Source organism: Epinephelus moara, chromosome 19 (genome assembly GCF_006386435.1).
Source record: "Epinephelus moara isolate mb chromosome 19, YSFRI_EMoa_1.0, whole genome shotgun sequence".
In the NCBI taxonomy this organism is placed as follows: Eukaryota; Metazoa; Chordata; class Actinopteri; order Perciformes; family Serranidae; genus Epinephelus; species Epinephelus moara.
Window position 1 is genome coordinate 6,624,995 of NC_065524.1, and position 21,999 is coordinate 6,646,993.

At 40.9% G+C, this 21,999-nt stretch overlaps 1 protein-coding gene across 8 annotated transcripts in view; it reads right to left on the reverse strand.

The window, feature by feature from the left end:
* Nucleotides 1-21,999, reverse strand: part of birc6 (baculoviral IAP repeat containing 6) — a 151,910-nt gene that overhangs the window by 68,422 nt on the left and 61,489 nt on the right. For 6 of the 8 annotated variants that reach the window (XM_050072004.1, XM_050072003.1, XM_050072009.1 and 3 more), the window contains exons 57-64: nt 19,437-19,568; nt 17,143-17,304; nt 16,838-17,011; nt 6,101-6,324; nt 4,704-5,037; nt 3,682-3,899; nt 1,775-1,939; nt 697-868 (exon numbers count right to left, since the gene is read on the reverse strand). In XM_050072004.1, coding sequence (XP_049927961.1) covers nt 697-868; nt 1,775-1,939; nt 3,682-3,899; nt 4,704-5,037; nt 6,101-6,324; nt 16,838-17,011; nt 17,143-17,304; nt 19,437-19,568 — 1,581 coding nt within the window. The remainder of the gene's footprint in view (nt 1-696; nt 869-1,774; nt 1,940-3,681; nt 3,900-4,703; nt 5,038-6,100; nt 6,325-16,837; nt 17,012-17,142; nt 17,305-19,436; nt 19,569-21,999) is intronic. The other 2 variants (XM_050072007.1, XM_050072005.1) reach the window with 1 other exon arrangement.

The window sequence follows — 21,999 nt, forward strand, 5'->3', positions numbered from 1 at the left end:
GGGCTATCCAGATTTGTCATCATTACATGTTCTTCTATGTGCCTGTATTTTATATTAATTTTTATATCAATGAAAAAAAAAAATCTGTGTTAATAAGTTCTTCCATTTTTACATGTATCTCACCATAGCAAGCTGGAAGTAGACATATTCTGCCATATATGAAGAGGGGAGACTCTCTGGAATCTGGCAATATAAGAACCATGATGCTGGGACATTCTGTCACTTCACAGCTGTCCAAAACATGTGGTTTGGTGCACGAGTGGCTTCTCGCTATGACAAACGGTTGCAGAGAAAATCCATAGAGAAGAACAGGTGTGAATTTGGACGTACTTTGCGTCGTTCGGGCCCATAGGGTTAAGATGGACAATTGGTGTCCTTTTCCTGTTTTATGCTTGTTAATCCCCATTCAGGCAGAGAAACACAAGCTGTGATTAAGCCACCACAGGCACATTGCAATAGGGAGAATGAAAAGGTTGGCAGGATTGCAGTCTTGCTTTCATGGACACCTTGTCACTCACTGAGCGTTCAGTGCAGTATGACAGGTAATCCACCCTACATCTACATCAAACCAAACAATGGCACCCAATGTAAAATGCAGGGTACAGATTTGTGTCTTCTCAGCCTTGCTGAATGTCACAGCGCTATCTCTGTGACTTTGTGTGTCTCACCCTTCATTTGTGAAAGAATGGAGCCTACCTGAGTCGTTGCGTAGGTAGGAGGACATGGCAGGGATGAGGCAGGACTGGCTCAACAGCTCCTGCAACACTGCTGGCAGAGCTGAGCTGTTGTGGGCTCTGCTGTCTGCTGAAGAGGCATCAGCACTGTGGCAGCTGCTGGAGCCTGCTGGGTTGATGTAGCTTGCCAACACCTAGTGCACAAAACAATGTAGACATACTGTAGGGTGAATTAAGAATAGAACTTGTCCACCTTGTTTAAACTGACACATGCAAGTACAGATTTTACATGACCTGCTCTGGAGTAGGAGCAAACTGGGAAAATCTCTATCTTTGACCATGCTGTGTCATGATGGTACACTTGGATAAGAACCAACCACTAACTCCCTGTTTAGAAAATTAATCTTCATCTTAATTAAGACATTTTGGGTTCATTCAAGAGAATAATCTTTTCATTTGTAGGAGAGGAAGCCCTTGATCCTTTTAAAATGATTAAAGAAGTGCAATCAAAGGCACAGATGGCAGTTTGGGGGAACCTCAAACCTCCAACAATTCACAAATTTTCCTGTGCCCATATCAAGGGCTCTGTTCATTGTTTCTCACATTACAGCATGCCACAGGTGCACAAACTCTTTGGAAAGTAGTCGCCTGGAACATGCTCAAAGCCTGGGAGTAAGCACTGCCAATGAGACAGATTTCAGGGACACAAAGCCCCAGACAGCAGGATAGCTGCTGAGCAAGATAAACAGGGAAATCTAGACACAAAATGTCAGCATGATATTCTTTGTAATTTAACACAATGTACGGATGTGTTAACTTAGAAGGTTCCTGATAAAGGTAAAGGGGTACAAATACTTTGTGGAGAAAGGCTGCACAACATATCATTTTAGATTGTATTCTGAATACAGGAGTGACGATGAGGCACAAGCACAGGTACTGTGCAAGTCTGGGTCAAAAACAAAGTCCAATTTAATATTTGTTTATTTATCACAAGTAGCAGCTATTCATTATCTTCATCGTTTCCTCATCGTGCAGCCCTATTCTGAAGCCACCATATCTTTAAAAGCCCATTTTAAAGATGATGTGATGGGTAAACTTACCTGCAGTAGACAGGTGACGTGTTCCTCTTCTAGCCGTTGTTTGGTGAGGGCCTGCTCCACATCCCAGCCTGAGGCTGTGGATCCAGTACCAAAACCAGTTCCTTTAGCCCAGTACAGCTGCTGCTCCTCACTGGTCCCCCCACCATGACAACTGGATATCTGTGGCTGTCAACACAGACATGAGATAACGTACAGTGTAAGAAGCGGGGTTTCGGTTTTGTGCTACTTAACCATCTTTTGACCAGGAAAATCTGTTCCAACTTCAATGCAAACCTGTTTCTATTTATTCTATTTCTATTGTCACTCACTTTGAAAGCACTGCAAAAGATTATGAATGGCAGACTCATGAAATTGAAATGAGTATTTATTATTTCACAACAAAGACTGGAAAAAGGTGGCAGCTGACTGGCAGGAGATCGCCAGGGAGCTGAAAGTTTCTGGTAAATGACAACTGCTAAAAACAACTTACTTGCTGTTGGCTATATCGTATGTCATTTCCAGTAAATATCATAATATAAGCGTGTGTTTTCTGTTTAAAAAGCACTCACCCATGTCTTAAATGGTGACATCTCCAGTCTGATCCCGAGCGCACAGCTGATAGGTGTGTGGCTTGTTTACATGATGTAACAGAAGTGCATATTTAATGGTTCAGTGTGGTTAGAGAGCCACCAATGTTAGTACATGGTGTAAGGCTGAGAAAATTCTTTGTGTATACATACTGCCCCAACAAACCTGGGCTAGGTTGGGTATTTATTTATTTTTAAATAGCTCTAATATGCATGTGAAGCTATTGATAGGGCTTATTTTATTTGGAATATATTATATAGGCAAAAGTAGCCCACTTTTTTAATGATTTCATTCTCTATACAGTCTGCCAATCAATTGTTTTTAAGCTCAATAAAGAAAGACATTATTTGACCGGAATTTCTCCCATTTGTCAGAGACACTGAAATCATCCAGGACAAATGGACCTGCACCGATGGAAACCCTGGTTAGAAGGATGAGTTAAGGTTTGAGTATTTCTGACCACTTTATCTAATAATATTTTTTATATTTCCCTTCTATTATTTTAAGGTAAGTGATTGCCAGTGTATGAAAATGGTAGTTGTGTGATAACAAAAAGGTTGCATCTGAGTGATCAGTAAAATTCAGCACTGCACACTGGAAACCACTGGAGGTATATGGTATCTGTTCTTGAATAACAGTTTTTAGTGAATTGGGGCTAAAAACATCAACACTGTCCTTCAGAATATAGGCCAAAGCCTGCTCTGTCTTCAGCGTGCTGAGAAATGAGCAAATGAAGCAGTCATGGGATTGTTTTGATGGTCCTATGGAGTTAAACCAGGATTGAAGTAGTGTGTAATCTATTAAAGCCAACATGGGTAAAAACCAGTGATGCTGTTGAAGTTACAAGTTGATGTTTTCTGCGACATGCATAGCTTCTATTTAAAACAGTGGGTGTCTATGTCTTTTTTCTCACATCTGTGCTCCCATTGCAGCACATGGACTGGGGGAGAAGGGGAGGGGCTCAAGGACAGCGACAAGTCCTTGGCTCATATTCAAGTCATTGGCCCCATGATCCATCCTCAGCTTTGATACCTCCATAAATCCGCACACAGAAGGGGGACAGGGAGCGAGCATGAGACTATGTCACCACAACAACAGAACAAACAAGGCCAGTCTGTTTCAGGACCTACAGACCCTTTTAGCCCGTATTAAGCAACCAAGCCAACAAAGCTCAGTTCCAGTTTTGTGTATAAATTCTGCAGCTCCACATCACAGACGGCTACTAGTTTTCTGTCACCACTCTATATCTGGGGTTTGTTCCTCTTTTCTGTCTGTCCCGTCAGTCTAAACAGATCATCTGTGCTGCTGGATACAGTAAAAGTGATTGAAGTAATCATTACCTCAGACACACTGGTGCTGGCATTGGGGTTGCGGGGGGCGTGGTGGCTGAGAGCCGACAGACAGGCCAGGATGAGGTGGATGGCCCCGATCTCCAGAGCCATGCGGCGGAGCAGAACGCCATCATCAGTGGTAAGAGGGGTGCTGCTGAATAACGCTCGCAGCACATGGAACGGCAGCGTGGGTAACACGTTGGCTGATGGAGACTGCAGGATATGACCTAAGAGGATGCCAAAGAAGACAATTAAATCAGAGGACTAGGGGCATGTAATCAAGTTTTGGGTTAAAGTGAATTTATTGGTTTACTGATATCAGTGTTAGTGCACCACTGTTGAAATGCACTACCTAGGGATTTCCCACTGTGAAAATTTCAATATTTTTGTTGTTTGTATTGTTTTCAAAAAACAATAAATGCAGTAACTTACATGATCTTTTGAGAACAAGAGCTGATATTGTTGTTTAGATCTGTGTAAATTTTTTCATGACATTAATAGATTAACCAATTTATAGCAGTAGGTAAAATGTCTTGTGACAATGTTATTCTGCAATATAATTGTTTTGGTATTTGTTGGGACCCATGCCTTGTTACAACCAGTCATTAGGTGTGGGTGTCTGCTTTGTTGAGGAGACATTTCTTCATTGATTAACATCCAGTTTGCTTGTCACGTATGTATAATTAACATGTTACAAAATGTACTGTTTTAAAGCTGGGGTAGGCAGTTTGATTTTTGACCAGGCAAGAATCCCAAAATACTTTGAGTATATTGTTATTTAAGTGGAGTGAGAGAAACTAGACTTCTGTACATCCTTTTGGTTTTGTTTTCAGGCTTAACAAAGTCTAGCCAGTGACAGGGGACTTTGGCCAATCACAGGTCCTTTCAGAAAGGTCGTTCCTATTGGCCATTCTACAAATGCTGATGTGCATGCACTTCCCTTAAAATGTTTAAGACTTGATTCAATGGCAGAGAATGCTGCAGAAATTGTTGCTATTCCAGCCCAAAAAAAAAAAAACTGGGAGACTTACTGCCCTCTCCGTCGTCTGTGACACCCAGCACCAGGCGCAGCAGACACTGGGCATGCTTCCTCTCTTTCAGTAGCACCTCTGCATACCCTGGCAGGCGCAGGAACAGGCCGAAAGCAGCCAGTGAGTGAGCAGGGATGGGTGACATCGTTTGAACTGAGGATGATGATGACGAGGACGACTGAGACTGCTGCTTGTTGATAGGGGGTGGCTCGGCGGCAATAGACTCTGGCGCCTCATACACCAGCTCCCCCGACTGCTCGATGGTTACCCACTCGAATTGGTCACTGTCCTTGGGCTTCTCCTGTGTGGCGGAGGGCACCACTGGGGCACTGACCTGTGAACGACCATCCGGGAGAACAGAGGGTAACTTTAGCAAAGGTGAGACAGAATATGAGACAGTGCTGACAGGTGAATTTAGGAAAGCAGGAACTGCAGTGTCATGATGTGGACAATTCAAGCCCGAGGGATGAGAGGCTGACTTCTCCACATACTGTAAATGTAAAAACAAAACTTCGGCAAACAAAGGCAGACACTGAACAACATTTCATATTACGGATCTGTAACCGCAAGTTTCATCCTCATGTAATCAAGGGGTAAGCCTTTTGCCAGTATTTTTTGCCATTTTAGCATATGATCAAGGTGAAGCATCAAAGTTCATTCTTGATCTTGGAATAAGTAGTTTGAAAACACAGTCCCAGCTCAAGGTCCACTTATTAGCTCTTCTGGAGCTTTTAAGCTGGATGGATGCAGTCCACTCAGTTGTTCAGTAAGTAAATCTGTTGACATGCCAGCCTGGTAGCTGTTACAATTTCATTCATAGCACTTTTATGATTCATCATCATAGAATGTATGAAATTATGGATGTGATATCAATTGGTTTGAGGACTCCCATTTTACAGCCTTAAGTCTGGCATTTTGACCGTCGCCATTTTGGACTTTTGGAGCCAGAAGTGACCATATTTGGATGAGAGGGTGGAACTAGCCCTAACGCTGGCTGCTAGCTTGGTTAGCACAGTGCATTTTCATCTGAGGTTAATTAAATGTTGCCAGCAAAAAACAGGCTTCAAACCATTAATCACAATGCACTAACCATAAAAACTTGACATCCAACTCCTTCGAGGGTCTTTTACGACCAAACACTGAACAAGTCTTATTTTAGGCGACCAAAATGTAACAATTAACTTCCATCAACTAAAAAACACATTGGATTAGCAACTACAGCTACGCTTATATTGAATCCATGGTTGCTACCATGTTGTGTGGCCTTGGTAGTTACTAAAACTTGTTGTCTGTTTGGGAACATGCTTTGGGTGAAGACTTTAGCCCTACTTCACCCCTGTGGTTTAACAGTACTTTCATCGTCCATGCATATGCCTGTGGCCAGCTTTAAGTCTCACCTGCTGAATGACATCAGGGTAGAGCATGGGCAGCCTCTCTGCAATGAGGGCGAGGCCGCCCATGCCTGCGAAGACCTGCAGCGGTGACTGGATGGGGTTGGTCTCCAGCAGGGACTCGTCAGTAGCGGCATCCAGACATTCCTCACTGGGTGTCATTGGTTCGTCCTCAGGACAGCTGTTCAGCATGTCACAGTGATCCACTGCAAGGAGAGCAAAAAGAGGACCTGTTGTATGTTCATGCACTGTCTGGCATCTCGGACACTTGTTAGCACTGTATTTGTCTGAAACCTGAAGTTCCATCACTGACATGAGAATTCAATTACTCTTTCAATGTTTGGTTCAATGTGGAATTATTTTGTAATATATGCAATATATTCTGTCTTGGGATGTTGCAAAGGTGGAATCAAGAGAGAAGGTGTATCACTGGCTCTGCATTACTGAACAAAACTTTAATGTTCATACTATAAAAATGCTGTGGTTATTTAAACACTTTGAGCCAGAGGCTGTTTTTGTTAAGTGTGCATTTTTGTTTTTACATGTTAATAGCATGATCATTACATGTTTCAGCTTGACATGCCATTTTCTTAGTTACAGCTTTATGACTATACTTTAGTCGACAGAAATCAAACAGCCAAGCACCCTTTTCCATTTTATGCTTTTGCGAAAAGCATGTCCATGGTAACCTGTGATACCCTGTGTTTTTAATGCTCAGAGTATATTTCTGTCACGTTTAGTGAAGCGTAATCTTCAAAGACAGCTGTTTAAAACACGCAATAACTAATGAGTAAAAATTATATGCAACAAAGCTACATTTAATTCATAAATACAGCACACTATGTTTTGCACAGCTGACTACAGAGTGACCCAGGAATGAGTCCCAAAACCAGGAAATGAGTTCGCATTTCCTGGTTCCCTCGTCTTAAAGTCAGTTTTTTTTAATGGGTTTTTAGTTTGATGCCTGAAATATCAGTAAATACCCCACTTGTGAATTCTGAAGCATTTTGTGTCTTTGAGGAAGGCAGTTGCTAATAAGTTGCTAAATGAGACTTCAGAGCGCACAAAGCTTTACAGCCTCGTTAAGGGAGGGATGTTAAATCATGCGACCACAGCGTAGTTCATTTATAACCAAATGTTAGCTGTGTACATTTGCACTTAGGCTTCAAAAATCATAAAATAAGTGTTCATTTGTGTAGATTATCTTGGTGAACAAAACGCGCTAACTATCATAAACGATTGTTTGCCACAGAGCTTATTTTCTGCAATAAACCAAAATCCAATGGAAAAATCCTATAGGCTTTTTAAAGGGGGAACCAGGCTGTCACTAATTTCCATGTTGGCCTACAGAAAAAGCACTCTATTACTGTCAACCAACGTGCTTACACTAAGGACAGGAGATGTGAATGAATGGTGTGAACTTGCAAAATGAAAGGAAAGACAAAAAGTGAGGGGCGAAAAGCAGAGGCAGGCCAGAGAAAACAACTTAAAGTATCCAAAGTTTGGGATCATTTCAAAATGAAACAAAACAAAAATTATGTTTAGTGTGTCTACTGTAAAACAGAACTAGCCTACCACAATAGCAGTGTCACTGCTTCAGCATCTCAACAGAAAACATCCAGCCAGACACAAGGTAACACTGACGTTGGCATTTAATGTAAATCAATATGATTGCTGGTTATGTCCGCCCTCCTCCAACTGAGGTAATCTCCAAGCAGAGGGGAGTGAGGTAGCATGCTATTATTTTGACAGTCACACACACACACACACACACACACACACACACACATGAACACACACACGCAAACACGAGTGACCTGCCTTATTTTCTCTTTGTATATTTACTCTTTAATAAAGTACATTTATCTGATTACTCAATGGAATATTCTGTAAAATACTTCATTATCAAAATAACCCATAGCTGCAGTCCTGGCTTTAAAAGTTCAACTTCAACTCTCTGATTCTTTAAGGCAACTCCACAGAGACTTGAGTCTTCAGCAGTGGGGTCTAGCAATAGTACTATCTGTCTACTTTTCTCCATCACTGACTCTTCATTCATCAACAGCATGGGCAGAAACTGAGGGCAGCACAGGGGAGTTCAGACAATCTCTTCCTGAGAAACAACCTCTTCTGAGATCACACTGTTTAAACCCTTAAGTTATTTACCTGTAATTTATATATATATATATATATATATATATATATATATAGTAGGGGTGGGGGAAAAATTGATACAACATAGTATTGCTCTATTTTTGTGTGGCAATATCATATCGTCACAAAGTGTCAAGTATTGATTTTTTCATTATATAAATTATTAATGTATGGTATCTTACTTGAATTTAAAAAAAAAAAAAAAAAAAAAATCAGATCAAAATCACTTGCTTTTTCAGTCCACTACATACATTTTGCTGCAAGTAAAATCACTGAAGTGGGATCTCATTCGATAAAACAGATGTTGACAAAGTTTTCCTTTGGGGACATAATTTACAGTTAAACAAAGGTAATAAATCACAATATACTGCAATATATTTTATCACGATACTCAGCATATCACATAACGTTTAAAATCACAATAATATTGTATCATGACCTGAGTATTGTGGTAATTTCCCACCCCTCATATATAGTAGTAATTTTGGGGAGACAATGAACATCAGGGGTCGCGTTAATCGGATATTCTCGGTCACTGACCATTTTTTTACAGCAATGACTGGAAAATCTGAAGGCCTTCGGTCATTTTGACCGGTTGCAATTACCACCCCTGCCCACTTGGCGGCGGAGTGCACAGTCAGCGGTTTAAGTGGCTGTCGTTTTCACACTGCAGAGAAAAGCTCATTCATCTGACGCTCTGATGTAGCATTGTTGACATAACGCCCTGGACACACTGGACGCAGAACCGAAGCACGGCACCCAGCAGCGGAGGCAGTTTTCAGTCAGCGCCCATGTTAACCTATCTGACTGTCCACACAGGCCGCTGAGCAGAGCGGAGCGCCCGCGGAGGCAGCGCTTCAGTTCGGCATCTGGTCTATTTTTCACGGGAGCCGCGAGCGCTTCTGTCAAGCTGGATAGAGCGGATCATACCAAACAGGAAGTCGGACACAGAAAAGACGAGAGAATCCGGCCAATTTTCAAAATAAAATAACAGCACGCACTGAGTGAGGAACGTGAGGAGAAAATACCGTGTTTATAATTTAAAATAACACAATAGTGCATAACCGAACACATTTTTCAATAGCCTACCATAATCACTTCATTACAATTTTAATTTTGTGTCACCAAGCCTACAGACATAACTACATAACGCCCTGGACACAGCGGACGCGTTAGTGCCGTCCGGTGTGTCCAGGGCGAAGCCTAATGGCACAGGTGTGTGGATGTCTGTTCATCTTTTCGTTCATGTCCTTATTAATGCACACTTTATAACTTGCTTGTTGGATTTATTAAAAATGAACGAATGAAAACTAAATGTCTTTGAATATCTTATATTATTATAATTATAATATTATAATTTAAAAACGAAAATTAAAATGACCAGTAAAAATAGATTATGACTGGATTTTTATGACCCTGTCGGTCAAAATGACCGGCGACAAAAAAGTCTAGCGCAACGTCTGATGAACATATACATTTCCATGGAGCAATTCCTGAAGGGGACACCAAAGGTGCTGCCAAAAGTACTGTTGTAACAGTTAATTATGTTAGAAATGAACAAACAGGAAACCCAAACAGTGAAATGAAATTCCCACTGTTGATCAACAGGCTTTAATGTCTGCAGTTGAGGGTGTGCTGCCCTTGGACGATGGATATGTGCTGATCAAAAAGGAGAAAATGAAACACCGTCCTAATGCCCTTGTTTACACTTACAACATGACACTGAAGACAAAGTCAGACGGTCAAAATGAAACAAAGGGTGAAAGGCAAAACACACACCCCACCTCCACTTGTGTTAACCCATCACCATTCTGTTGTAATGGCACAGCCTTGCTGTCTTATGATCATACAGCTCAGGTCAATTGATAAGTCGTCTCCAAAAAGCCACTCATCATCTTCTCAGTCATCACACAGGAGAAAATCAGGCGAATGATTCATTGCTTTCCACATCTCTCTCAGGTCTTTTGTTTCCTCCCCCACTCTGAGCTGAACCGTCAGCCATCCTGGGACCTCTCTCTATCTCCCCTGGCTGTCAGTGCCTCTTTCCAGATGTTTGGAGCCTCTCCTCCTGTCTCGCTCTTCCTCTGTGTGTGTGTGTTCTCTCCGTGTGAATTTGAGTGCTTGAGTTTTGCCTATGTTTGTTTGTGGATGTCTGGCAACATCTCAAGTTGCTCAGTGTCCTCCTGGATCTATTCTTCATACATGCATACAATCTACATATCATTTTGTCATAATCAGGGTTCATACTGTAATTTTATTATGTTGGTTTATTCTGTAGACACAACATTTATTCCATGTGTCACCATCTGTCCTGAGAGAGGGGTTCCTTCTCTGTTGCTCTACCTGAGGTTTCTTTCATTTAAGGTTTTTTGGGGGGAGTTTTTCCTTGGCTGAATCAAGGGTCTGAGAACAGAGGATGTTGTATGATGTAAAGATCTAAAGTCCCCTGAGGCAAATTTGTGATTTGTGATATTGGGTTATATAAATATAACTGATTTGACTTTCTCTTGGCCATGAATTTTAAAAGTCATTGGGATTGTAAATCAAAGGGTTTCCGACAGAGATTAGTGTTAACTTCCAAAACAGGATTAGAGCCTGTTTTCAGGAAGGCGAGGGCGAGCTGTTAATTTGACAGCTTGCCTGAGGAATAATTAAACAGTACTTCTACCATATGATTTTTCTCTTTTAAATGCAAGCAAACCAGGGAGGCAAACGACTGAACAATTTATCTCTTTGCAAGGAACTGCTTAGAAATTAACATAAAAAAGGTTCCACAGAGACGACGACAACTTCCTTTTGACAGAATGCTCCACTGATTTAGCATTGCACTCCTATAACACTGGACTCACAAGTTTCTACCTATTAAGTTTCAACTGAAATTGAACACTTTCTGCATTTAAGGCCGGGGTAAATGCAATCACAACTAGTTCTTACGATGTGTTGTCTGACTGCTTGTAGAAGCAGAAGTGTTTGTACCTGTTCTGAATGGGTGAAATGTCTGCTGTCATGGAGAAGGGTAAGACACAATGAATTGCACAAATGGGTATAACAGCGCACGCTCTCTGACAGTCTCTCCTCAAAGTTATTCAAAGTCTTGCACTCAGCTGTTCAGAGCACAGAGAGACAAATTCAAAACCTGACTACTTTTACACCTGCACACACCTGGCAGATGGCTGGATCAGGTCAGCATGCTTGATGGATTTTCGATTTCAGAGTTAACAAAATTGTTGGATGCAGCCTGTTAATTCATACTTCTGCAAGATTTAGGGGCAAAGGCATTTCAGACACTGACAAGCACTTTGTTTGAAGCTAGGGTTGACTACCAAACTTGGTACTGTTAGGGGTACTGGCCAAATTACGTCGGTACTACAGAGTACCGGTTCACATGAGTCCACCAATGCCAAATTTTGGTACCTAAAGGTGCAACTGGGTGGAGTTCTTTGGAATTGCTGGGTTTTACTTGGGTAAGAAGGCGAGAGCACCCCAAAACCAGGAAATCTTCCAGAAAGCCAAAACTATCACCGCAGCACCAGTCTGCATCTGGTCTATTTTGTTTTCTACATTATTTTAGTAATAGCCTAGTACCTCTGCTAGACGAGGAGACAAAGACACACACAAGCAGACAAACAGAGACAGAAGATTAGCTTTGCATGTGATTTGAAAAGAGTAGTGGAGCAGAATTGCTTTACAGTCTGCGTCACCCCAACAGCTTCTTCAAAAATCATGTTTTTGTTATTGCAGAGAAGTAAAGTACAGAAAAAAGGTACAATCGAGTAGCAGTGCCAAATTCCAGGTACTGGTATGTGTTCAGATGTTAACCCAACCCTATTTTAAGCATACTAATGCCTCAAGAAACTGGTTCTGTGAAAGGTACATGTGGATATGTGTACCGATGTGTGTACACAGGGGACAGACGCAAATGGAGTCTACATTTCCACCTGCTGAAAGCAGTGAATTTAAAGAAAAAGTCTCACCACTTTTATCAGGGGTCACTGCCATTTTGTTTCTTTCATCTGCTGTAAAAAGGTTTTCAGGGAAAGAGAGATGAATCTCAAAGGTTTTGGGCCCATTTCTCGGTGAATAGCCATGTAGTTAAGTGTAGCGTACGGCAAACAGGATGTGAGTGCATTAAGGCAGACAGTAGTCAGGGTAATTTTTTCAGAGGCAAAACAACTGGAACAGCTTTACAAAGCAAAATAAACCAACAGTAAATTCACTCGAAAATAAAATCTCTGATGCACAGTCTGGATCAGCGAGAGACTCCACTGGGCCAGTAATCTGGGCTATTTGTTAGCTCATGTAATGAGGCTATCTGAATTCAGCAGCCACAGAGAAGAAGGACACATTGGTTAAATGAATATAATTACTGCCCACATCAAGTGATCAGTGTCTAGGCAGTGGGCACATTTAAGAATGCGGTAGTTTATTTACGTTCTTTGGAAGAGAAGTGGTAAATCTGCACCTGCTCATTTAGGGCCAGGCAAGGTTGAGGAACAACATCAGGTTACCAGGCTGCATCTTGCAGTCAGGGATCAAAATACCATGTGCATATGCAGAGTAGAGCATGTAAAATTCGAGGGGTGTACGTAATGCTCAGCTCATGCACCACGCATGTAACTTTGTACAGAAAATATGTTGTGCAGGGCCACCAAATCCTACGCATCGACCGTGAGACTCAACTGACACTTTTCACATGTTATCACACCACATGTCCAATGAACAAAAAAAAGGTGCACCAAAAAAAATATGGTGTATGAAATTTAAAAAGTAACATGCACCAGTGAGAGTACAAGGAAAAAAATTTTTGAGTTCTGAAAGCTTTATAACTACACCTAAATGTCTTCTTCCTTCATGGAGGGCTGTAAACTGTCTGCACCCACAGAAATAATCAGCATTAATGTTGCTAGGTACACGTCCTGCATCCCTGACATATTAAAACTGCAAGGACGCTGTATTATTAACCATTCGGGCGTCATGAGGATGCATCCTGTTATTTTCCCTGATAATGCTACATTGTGAACAACAAATCTGCTGAAATCATAGAAGCAGTTGTGTTGCGTGACTTACACTTAATTTGAAAATATTTCTCATGTTTATAAAATAAATCCATTGTGATAAATCTGACAATGAATGTCCTCTGTGTATTAGTTTTGTTTGAACAGCAGTTCAAACAAAGATGACTGTAAATGACTGTAAAACTGTTGACAGAACACCTCAAACTGCAACCAAGGTCAGTTATGATTGACTGGCTCGTTTTTGATCTGGAGGGGGTATATATTTGTAAAACTTTCCTGGAGCTGAGAAATTATTTAAAAATCTGTGATCACAATGTAAAGTCTATGAGCTAAGCGGAAACTCCTGGGCGGGGCCAGGGGCAGAAACACTACTGCGCATACTCAGCGGGCCACATGTCACAGAAGAAAAGCCAGAAGTTTGAAGCTTTTTCTGGTGTTTGTGCCAAATAGGCAACTCCATTGGAATGACAAGGTGCCATCTTCAGATCTGGTATCTGGGTATTATTATACATCTATGGTTGGGTCAGAGATTCAGGTGTGCTATGCTAGTGGTGGCTAATGTAGCCTCCAGAAGTGGAACAACAGGCTGCAAAAAAATTATAATTCCACACCACCAGATATTTTCCATTTACAAAGTCTTCAGCCCCAGCTGACACTGACTCAGGTGACCTCTTGAGGACATCAATCAGACTTCATTCAGCAAGAGCTGGAGACACTAAAGACTTTTTCACGTGTAGTAGTCCTCCCAAACAATTCTAAATATAGCTGGAGTTCCCCTTTAACTGTCCTAGCAACAGTAGAGATATAGATTACATTTATATAAAATGTCCACTGGTTGAATAATCAGACAATACATACTATAAACTTGTATATGACTGTTATGTTGGTCCAGTCACGGAAAAGTTATGGACCATAGCTTCAAAATAAGTCTTGTGGTAATATGACCAAATAAGAAAAAAAAGAAAACAACTGAAAGTGATTGCAAGGTTTCTCTTGGCTGCTTGCTGACTGTTATGGCTAACTGGGACATTATAATAAAGTACAGCATGGACATAATTATTATCACCAGTTCCACCTGAGGTAAAACAAAAAACAAAACAAGCTGACGATGCATTCAAGTTTGTCCTTCGAGTACGACATCTATGATACTGACTTACCCGACCATCCATCCTAAAACTCATCCAAACAAATGGGACTACAGTTTTAAAATGGAAACTATGAATAGCAGACAGGACATGGTCGATAGACAAAAGTTATCTGTGCAGATCTGCAGATTCACCAGTGCTGAGATCATCAAAACAAGACATTGATGTAAAAAATGAATCTGACCTAGTACTGACCCTTGAGCCTGCAGAATCAGATAGCTAAATATAACCAGCCCTAAAGTCACGACATCTATGGACCAGGAGTGTTGCCCTCTGGCCAAAGGAGGGTCAGCAGTTTGATTCCAGCAACAACCTGTCCTCACCCCATGTACATCAGCAAGTGTTCTTTTTAGTCTCTGTCTCACTGGATAAGAGACTAAGAGACTTTAAGTCAGAGTAAATGGCTACAAATTACACCATAAACATACTTCATCGAGTCAAAATACTCAGCACAGCAACCCTTGTATAACACAATCCTCCTATATGCCATTATACATGCAAGAAATATACATTAATATCTAAAACTCCCATGAATATTGTAGGAAAGCAACATCTAAGGATCAAAAAGCTTTAATTCCCTGAGGGCTGCAAAGCTAAAAAGAAGAGTGACTGTGATTGAACAGATTGTGCTAAAAACCACTCGACAATCTTTTAGACTTCAAAGCTTTTCTTTCAAAGCAGCCCAAGAAATAGCCCAGGTAAAGTGAACTGAGCCCTGACCAAAGCACAACTCCATTAAAACTTGATGCAGGAGGAGAGTAATAACCACTGGACTGGATTTCTACTGCAGCACAACCCTTTTACAATGTACCTGCAGTGTAAGTTTTAACCCCCTTTTCTATTGACAATATTTTCAGTTTAAAAAAATTCATCCCTTCATACCATTCTCTTCCATTCAGATGGCTTTACACTGGACTAGGGCAAAGAATTTCCAATGGACTTAAACACAGTGGCACCCCAACATTATTGTTTCAAAGAGGCTGTGACACTCATTTTTTAAGCTAGCATGAAGGTACTATCCAAAAACAGATCATATTGTTCACAATAATACCAGTTTAATTTTTAATATGATATTAAAATTTAATATCGTGATACCCGCACTATTTCAAGTTGTTGACATATTCATGTCATACTGTTACCCACGGCAACAACAAGTAGGGATGCACCAAAATGAAAGCTGAAGCCGAATATTATTAAACGCTTGGCCGAATACCGAATATCATTGTTTAGTTTTTCATTAGTTTTTGCAGATGTACCCCCTCCAGATTAGTGTTGTCATGGTACCAAAATTGGATCCCACTGTGCGATACCAATGAAACTATCATGGTTCTGAGTAGTATCACAATACCACAGTGAAAATGAGGCAGATGTGCCTTTTGTCATTTATAAAAAGATAAATCACTTTTCTATAATACATCAATGATATTTCAATGGAATAAATTACTTATTGACTTATTCATACTTCAAAAACAGCATCAATGAGTGATGAACATAGCGGGGATCAAAATAAAATAAATGAATCAACCAGCCACCCTCCTCCCCTGACAAGTCCCTTCATAAGTAATGAACAGTCCCTAAAGTGCGGTGAGGTTTGTGGGCCGTTACTGCCAGAAAGAGTAATGTGAACAGCTCATTTCTCCTCTGACACGTCACATACCTGTGTTCGGCTGGCTCGGCCGTTCAGGTACTTCTGGACAGCCATGACGCCAAGAAGAGGATATTATTGGAACCGACTTCTCCGCTGCCGGTAAGCCGATGGCTGCTGTATTTGACAGGAATACATTACTGTCTGTGTCTGTGACCCCCGTTCAACCCACAATCGGTGGGATTCGCCTTTCGTTTCTGCTGCTGGTTGAAATCTGTAGGCTTGCTGAATGATTTAAGCCTGTTTTGCTCGCTCAAAACTATTTTTAGTCGCAAATGCGGTGATGGACGGATCGCCACACTGCCGACATTTTATTCCGCCCGTCACGGCACGCCGTTGGATTGTGTTATCAAAACACACCGCTATTATTCGGCCTTGCTTTTAACTTATTCCACCGAATACCGAATGTGTGTTTTTTTTTGCAATATTCGGCCGAATATATTCGGTTACCGAATATTCGGTGCATCCCTAACAACAAGCATGGCTGAAAGCAAATTTGTTTTTTTTTTTTTACTTATTTGTCATATCATCAAGAATATCGTTATCACAAAAATACCCTGAAATATCATGGTACTTTTTAAGGGCAATATTGCCCGACCCTAATATAAAACAATAATAACATTAATTTCCAGGGAAGTTAGGGATCTGGATAAAAGAGAGGTGGGTACTGGCCCATAAAAGGCTCAGAACCACTGGTTTAGAATCAAAGAATAATAAAACTTTTGGTGACTGGAATAGTATTTGAACAGAAGAACAAGTACTGGAGGATTTTTTTTTTTGGTACCTTTCTCAGTGCGTAGCCTCTTGAAGGAGTCTGTCTTGGAAAGGCCAGGGTCAGAGATGACTTTGGAGCCAAGTTTGACAGTCAAATTGATAGACTGGTAGCCCTGTGGCAGCTTGCGGTCGTACAAGAGCGTCAGTAGCTGGGCCAGGGTCATCTCGGGTGGAAGGGGCTGACCTGGAGGGGAGGATGGGGAAAATGCTAAAATTCACTTAAATGACTTAGTTTGAGTATTTGACTCAAACACCTTGATGTCCTGCTGATAGATGTGAGTCAGCATGTTAACCTTGCATCTGTAAATACAGTACCTGGAAGCAGCTTGTGGTAGAGGTGGAAGACAGGCACACTGATGGTTTTGGCTGAAGGGTCCACACCAGATGAAGCAGTCAACTTGTCACTCATCACGCGACCCCTCCTCGATGGAGGTCGAGGAGGGGTTGAAAGAGCTCGCTTGGACTGGGACTTCAAGCCTAATGACAAACACGACAACGAGGAAACATCACCTGCCTGTTAGTCTTGTTTTAATCGACAGAAATACAGGTTAATATTTTGATCAAAAGACATACTTGTACACTGAAAGCTACCAACAGGTTATTTATTGTGCCAGTGGAACAGCTGTAAGTCCAAGTTTATTTTTAAGTTTAAAATGTGTGTTTCAGGTACCCAATAGGAATGCATATTAAGAATTAGGTGTGAAGCTTTTCAAAATGACAATAATATAGTTCATCACTATTATTTCTTCTTCGTTCAATAAAGGGACTTACCTTGACAGGCCTACCTGCAACACTTAAGCACATTTTAGACTAGAAGATTTCAACTCAATAAAGAGGATCCCTTACTATGTACCAACTGGCATCCTGATTAACTGGGCTGCGAAAATTATGATTCCCCAATTTTGTTATTGCTAGTGTTTAATCAACCTTTTGGCATGTGGCTGAAGTTAATTGTTGTTTCCGGAATCACTTGTTCACTACTCCCTATGTACAAATACTCAACAGTTAACTCTATAAAGCAATGAATTGAGATTTCAGACACTCATAAAACACCGATATTTTCTTTCATCAATGACAAGTGAAAAGCTTATTTTCGTTTGCATCAAATGGCACTCTTAAGCCCCAATCACACAGAAAGTGTTTTAGCAGCTGGGGACGGCTTTTTGTAATTGTTTGAATCTTGAAGCTTGAAGTTTGAAGATTAAATGAAGCTTTTTGCTTGCTGTTTTTGCATTGCAATGCACCTCACGTTTCTGTGCTCTAGGAGATTTGGCCGGAGTGCTCTGAACTCCTCGAGTTGAATAGACTTCAACTCTGAGCAGAAATGTGCCCCACATCTTCCCTGCTTTTTCCCCACTTTCCAATTGAGATTTGAGAGGCGGGCCTTCTGTGGTGGTCATGACCACAAGTTTACAGTTGGTAAATAGTGTAGGAGAAACTGGTGGTGCTCATTCGCTTGGATTCCCTGTAGTTAGCACTCATTTTTGTTATGCTAGGTCCAAAAATAAACAGCAGCAATAAACTGCACGAGTCATCCTAAAATATGCCTGGAAACTAGGGGTGTGCCATATCATCTCATTCACCATAATACCGGTATGGTTTTTTTAATATTATATGAAAAATTCATATTGTGATACTGGCAATATTTCTGCTTGTTGACATATGTCAAACTGTTACCCATGGCAACAACAAGCATGGCTGAAAGCAAAATTATTATAGACCCCATGGTGGCTCCAAAATGAGAAACAGCTTCAGTAGTGTGGAATAAACTGTGTCATCTTGAATGTTTTATGAACAGCCTCGGACTTCTCAGACTCTTAAAGCAAGTTACCGTGAGTTACTCTCCCTGCAAAGGGCAACTCATTCAGCGGCTTCTCTGGCAGCAGCACAGCATCTCTCCCTCTCCTCTCTCGCCATGCACAGATGAGAGTCAGTATCGTCACGTGATTACACCTATGATAATGTAAACCTTTGGGGCCATATCACCCACCCCTACTGGAAACGGCCATCATGGAGGCGAAGCTCCTGAGTCAACTGGTGGGACTCCCTGTGATCCACCCTCTTTCTTAGGGTCTCATGTACCCACACAGATCTCTGTTTCCCTGTGCCCAACAAACTCTTTGCAGACAGCATCTCACCCTCATCCAGAGCTAGAGCAACTACCTTCTGCCTGTCCATTCTAGTAACTACCTACTAACTACTGTGAAATAAATAAAATAAATAAATACATCAATGAACAGTAGATTCAATCACGGAAAGGTAAGGGTAAAGAGGTGACAGGTGGTTGCATGGCAACAACAAAATGGCACAGCAACAGTTTTTTTGTTTTTTTTTAACTAGTGGAGTGAAAGATTTTTTTTTAAAGGCAGTGCAGTGTGCCTCGCGTTTTGCAACCTGAAAAATGTTTTCTGTGTGATCAGGGCCTTTGTGTTTGTTTTTTTCTGGAATTTCAGTGCTCCCTATTTGTGTGTAAAAATCTCTGCAATTCCCTTTTCAATCTGTTTGGCATGTAGTCAGTGGGATAACACACAGTGACCAGCAGAGGTTGGCTAAATAGCTGATGGCTGGGTTCCCATTGGACAAGGGGTGTATGGAACAGATCCAAGTACCTGAGGCCACAACAACACTGTAGTTGTCCTGGAAGCCGCTGTCTGCTTTCATCTTTTCCTTCTCCTCATGATTCTTCTTTTCCTTGTCCTCCTTCTGCTCATTGATCAGCTTGGCTGTAATGCTGGGTGTGTCTGTTTGGGTGAATGGAGGACAGCATCAAATCAGATGAGTAGTATCACATATATTTTTATGTCATTTATTTGTTTAATGCAAAAATAAGTACTTGAGCTTAAAACAGTTCATATTTTCAATAAGAATCTGTGAAGAGGTGTGTGTGTGTGTGTGTGTGTGTGTGTGTGTGTGTGTGTGTGTGGATGTCTCTCAAGGTCCCAAGAGGTGAGCCATTCATCATGTACAGTACATAGCTGGCTAAAAGCTAACGGTAATACTGCAGCTCACAGCAACGGTGCTGCACTGAAGGCCAAAGAATTAAACCACAAGGTCACATGACTGAACCACAGAGTTGAAGCTTGGGCTACAGTCTGCTACTAATTTACACTACAATTAAAACTGCAGCTGTAATGGTTTAAAAAGTAGTTCCTAATCATTCATGCCTTGATTAGAATTAGGTTAGAGTGAAGGCTGCAAATATACTAGGGTGGAGAAACACATAATGAAATCAAACGTGGCCCCACTGTCCTTGATTGCCTTTATAAAGCAAGTTAAACTCAAAGCTGTCCATCATTGAGACGCTGGTGAATAAAATAGTCAAATGCTTAAGAAACAGGATTGCGGTGGCATTGCAAAACTTTGTTGTTTATGATCTGCCACAAAAAGCAAAGCAGAGGAGCAAAATATACTTTGATCAAGCTGGAACATGTCCTCTGTGCCTCATGGAGGATGCTTCACACACGTCTTCCCCCCAGTAGCATAAAAGATTTAACCAATCAGCACAGTTTTAAGGTGGACACTCAAGATTAGAATCACCAATACAGTATCTAACCAAATGTCTTCCCCTCTGTTCTGAAATATGAGGTTGACTAATGGCTAGAAAAGTGATTTTGTTGAACATTATGATGTCCCAGTGAAGCTGACCTTTGATCTTTTGGATATAAAATGTCATCACTTCATTATTTAATGCTGCTTGACATTTGTGTGGAATTTTATCACAATTAGAGAACACATTTTTGAGTGTTGGCTAAAACATGCTTTGTGAGGTCACAATGGCCTTGACCTTTGACCACAAAATTCTAATCAGTTCATTTTTTTTTATATAACTCTTCATTTTAAGTATTTTCAAATGTTTAGAGAAAACATAAACTAATCACTTGATTCTTGATGTCCAAGTGGACATCTGTGTCAAAATTGAGGAAACTCCCTCAAGGCCTTTTTGAGATATTGCTTTCACAAGAATGAGACGGACACAAGGACCCAGTGACCTTCGACCAGAAAAATCTAATCAGTTTATCATTGAGTCCAAGTGGATGTTTGTGGCAAATTTGAAGACATTTCCTCGAGGTGTTCTTTAGATACCATGTTCACGAGAATGGGGAGGACAGACAACCCAAAAACATAATGACCCCAGCCACAGCTATTGCTGGGCAGAGGTAGCCAAATGGAAGGGAATATAATCAGAACATCCACTTACAAGAAATGAGGAAGAGGGTTAGCCCAGCTTAGGACAGTGGTATCCAGTTGTTGTTTTTTTTGACTTGTGAGCCTACATGCAACCTGTGTTCAACAGTTACTCAAGACTATGGGTTTAGAAAAAGTGCATTGGTAACAGGTATTCCTAGGCCTGAGTCATCTAGTATATCACATCACAAAAAGTTAAAATTAGAGGAATGTATGAAAATGGATTTATTTTTTATTTTTTTTAATTTCTCATCTTGGTAGTTTCTCTCAAGATTCCTTAGATATGCTTTTTGCAACACTTTTAGGTGGTCCAGACCCCCAGGTTAGGAACTGCTGGCCAATGGCAATGGTTCACCAAACCATGATCTGAGCAGACATAGTGTTTTGTGTGAGAATCAGCGGTTTCTCAGTAAGTCTTCATTTTGAGAAATTTTTAGTTATATGTCAAGATGTTTGCAACACACAAAAAGCATCTATATATTAATGGAAAGGGAATATAAGAACCATTTTGTTTGACAATCTGAGAGTGAAGTCAAAAAGTGTTCTCTTGGTGTAAAACCAGAAAGCTCATTTCCATAAATTTTATTAGTCCTTGCTGTAGGGGATGTAAACATGAAGAACAATGCTGCCATGGAAACAGTGTGCACAGTAAGCTCTGAGCCTTGTTTTTGTCAATATGTGTGTGTGTGTGTGTGTGTGTGTGTGTGTGTGTGTGTGTATCTTATTGAATTATTTTTAATATTACTTAAGGTAAGCATGGTGGGAGATGGGTGTTCAACCATGAATGTATAAAGAGAACTGGATACAGCATTAGAGGCAGGGCCCCTTCATTCCTATGAAAGTTGCTCAGTGGTGTATGAAGCCAAAAAAGTTCCACTGCTGCATATAAAATTACAATGAAAGAGATATCTTTATAAAATAATCAGTGAATGACAACAGCATTTCAGTTACAAAAGATTGGTGAGTATGACATGACTGTCTTGTCTT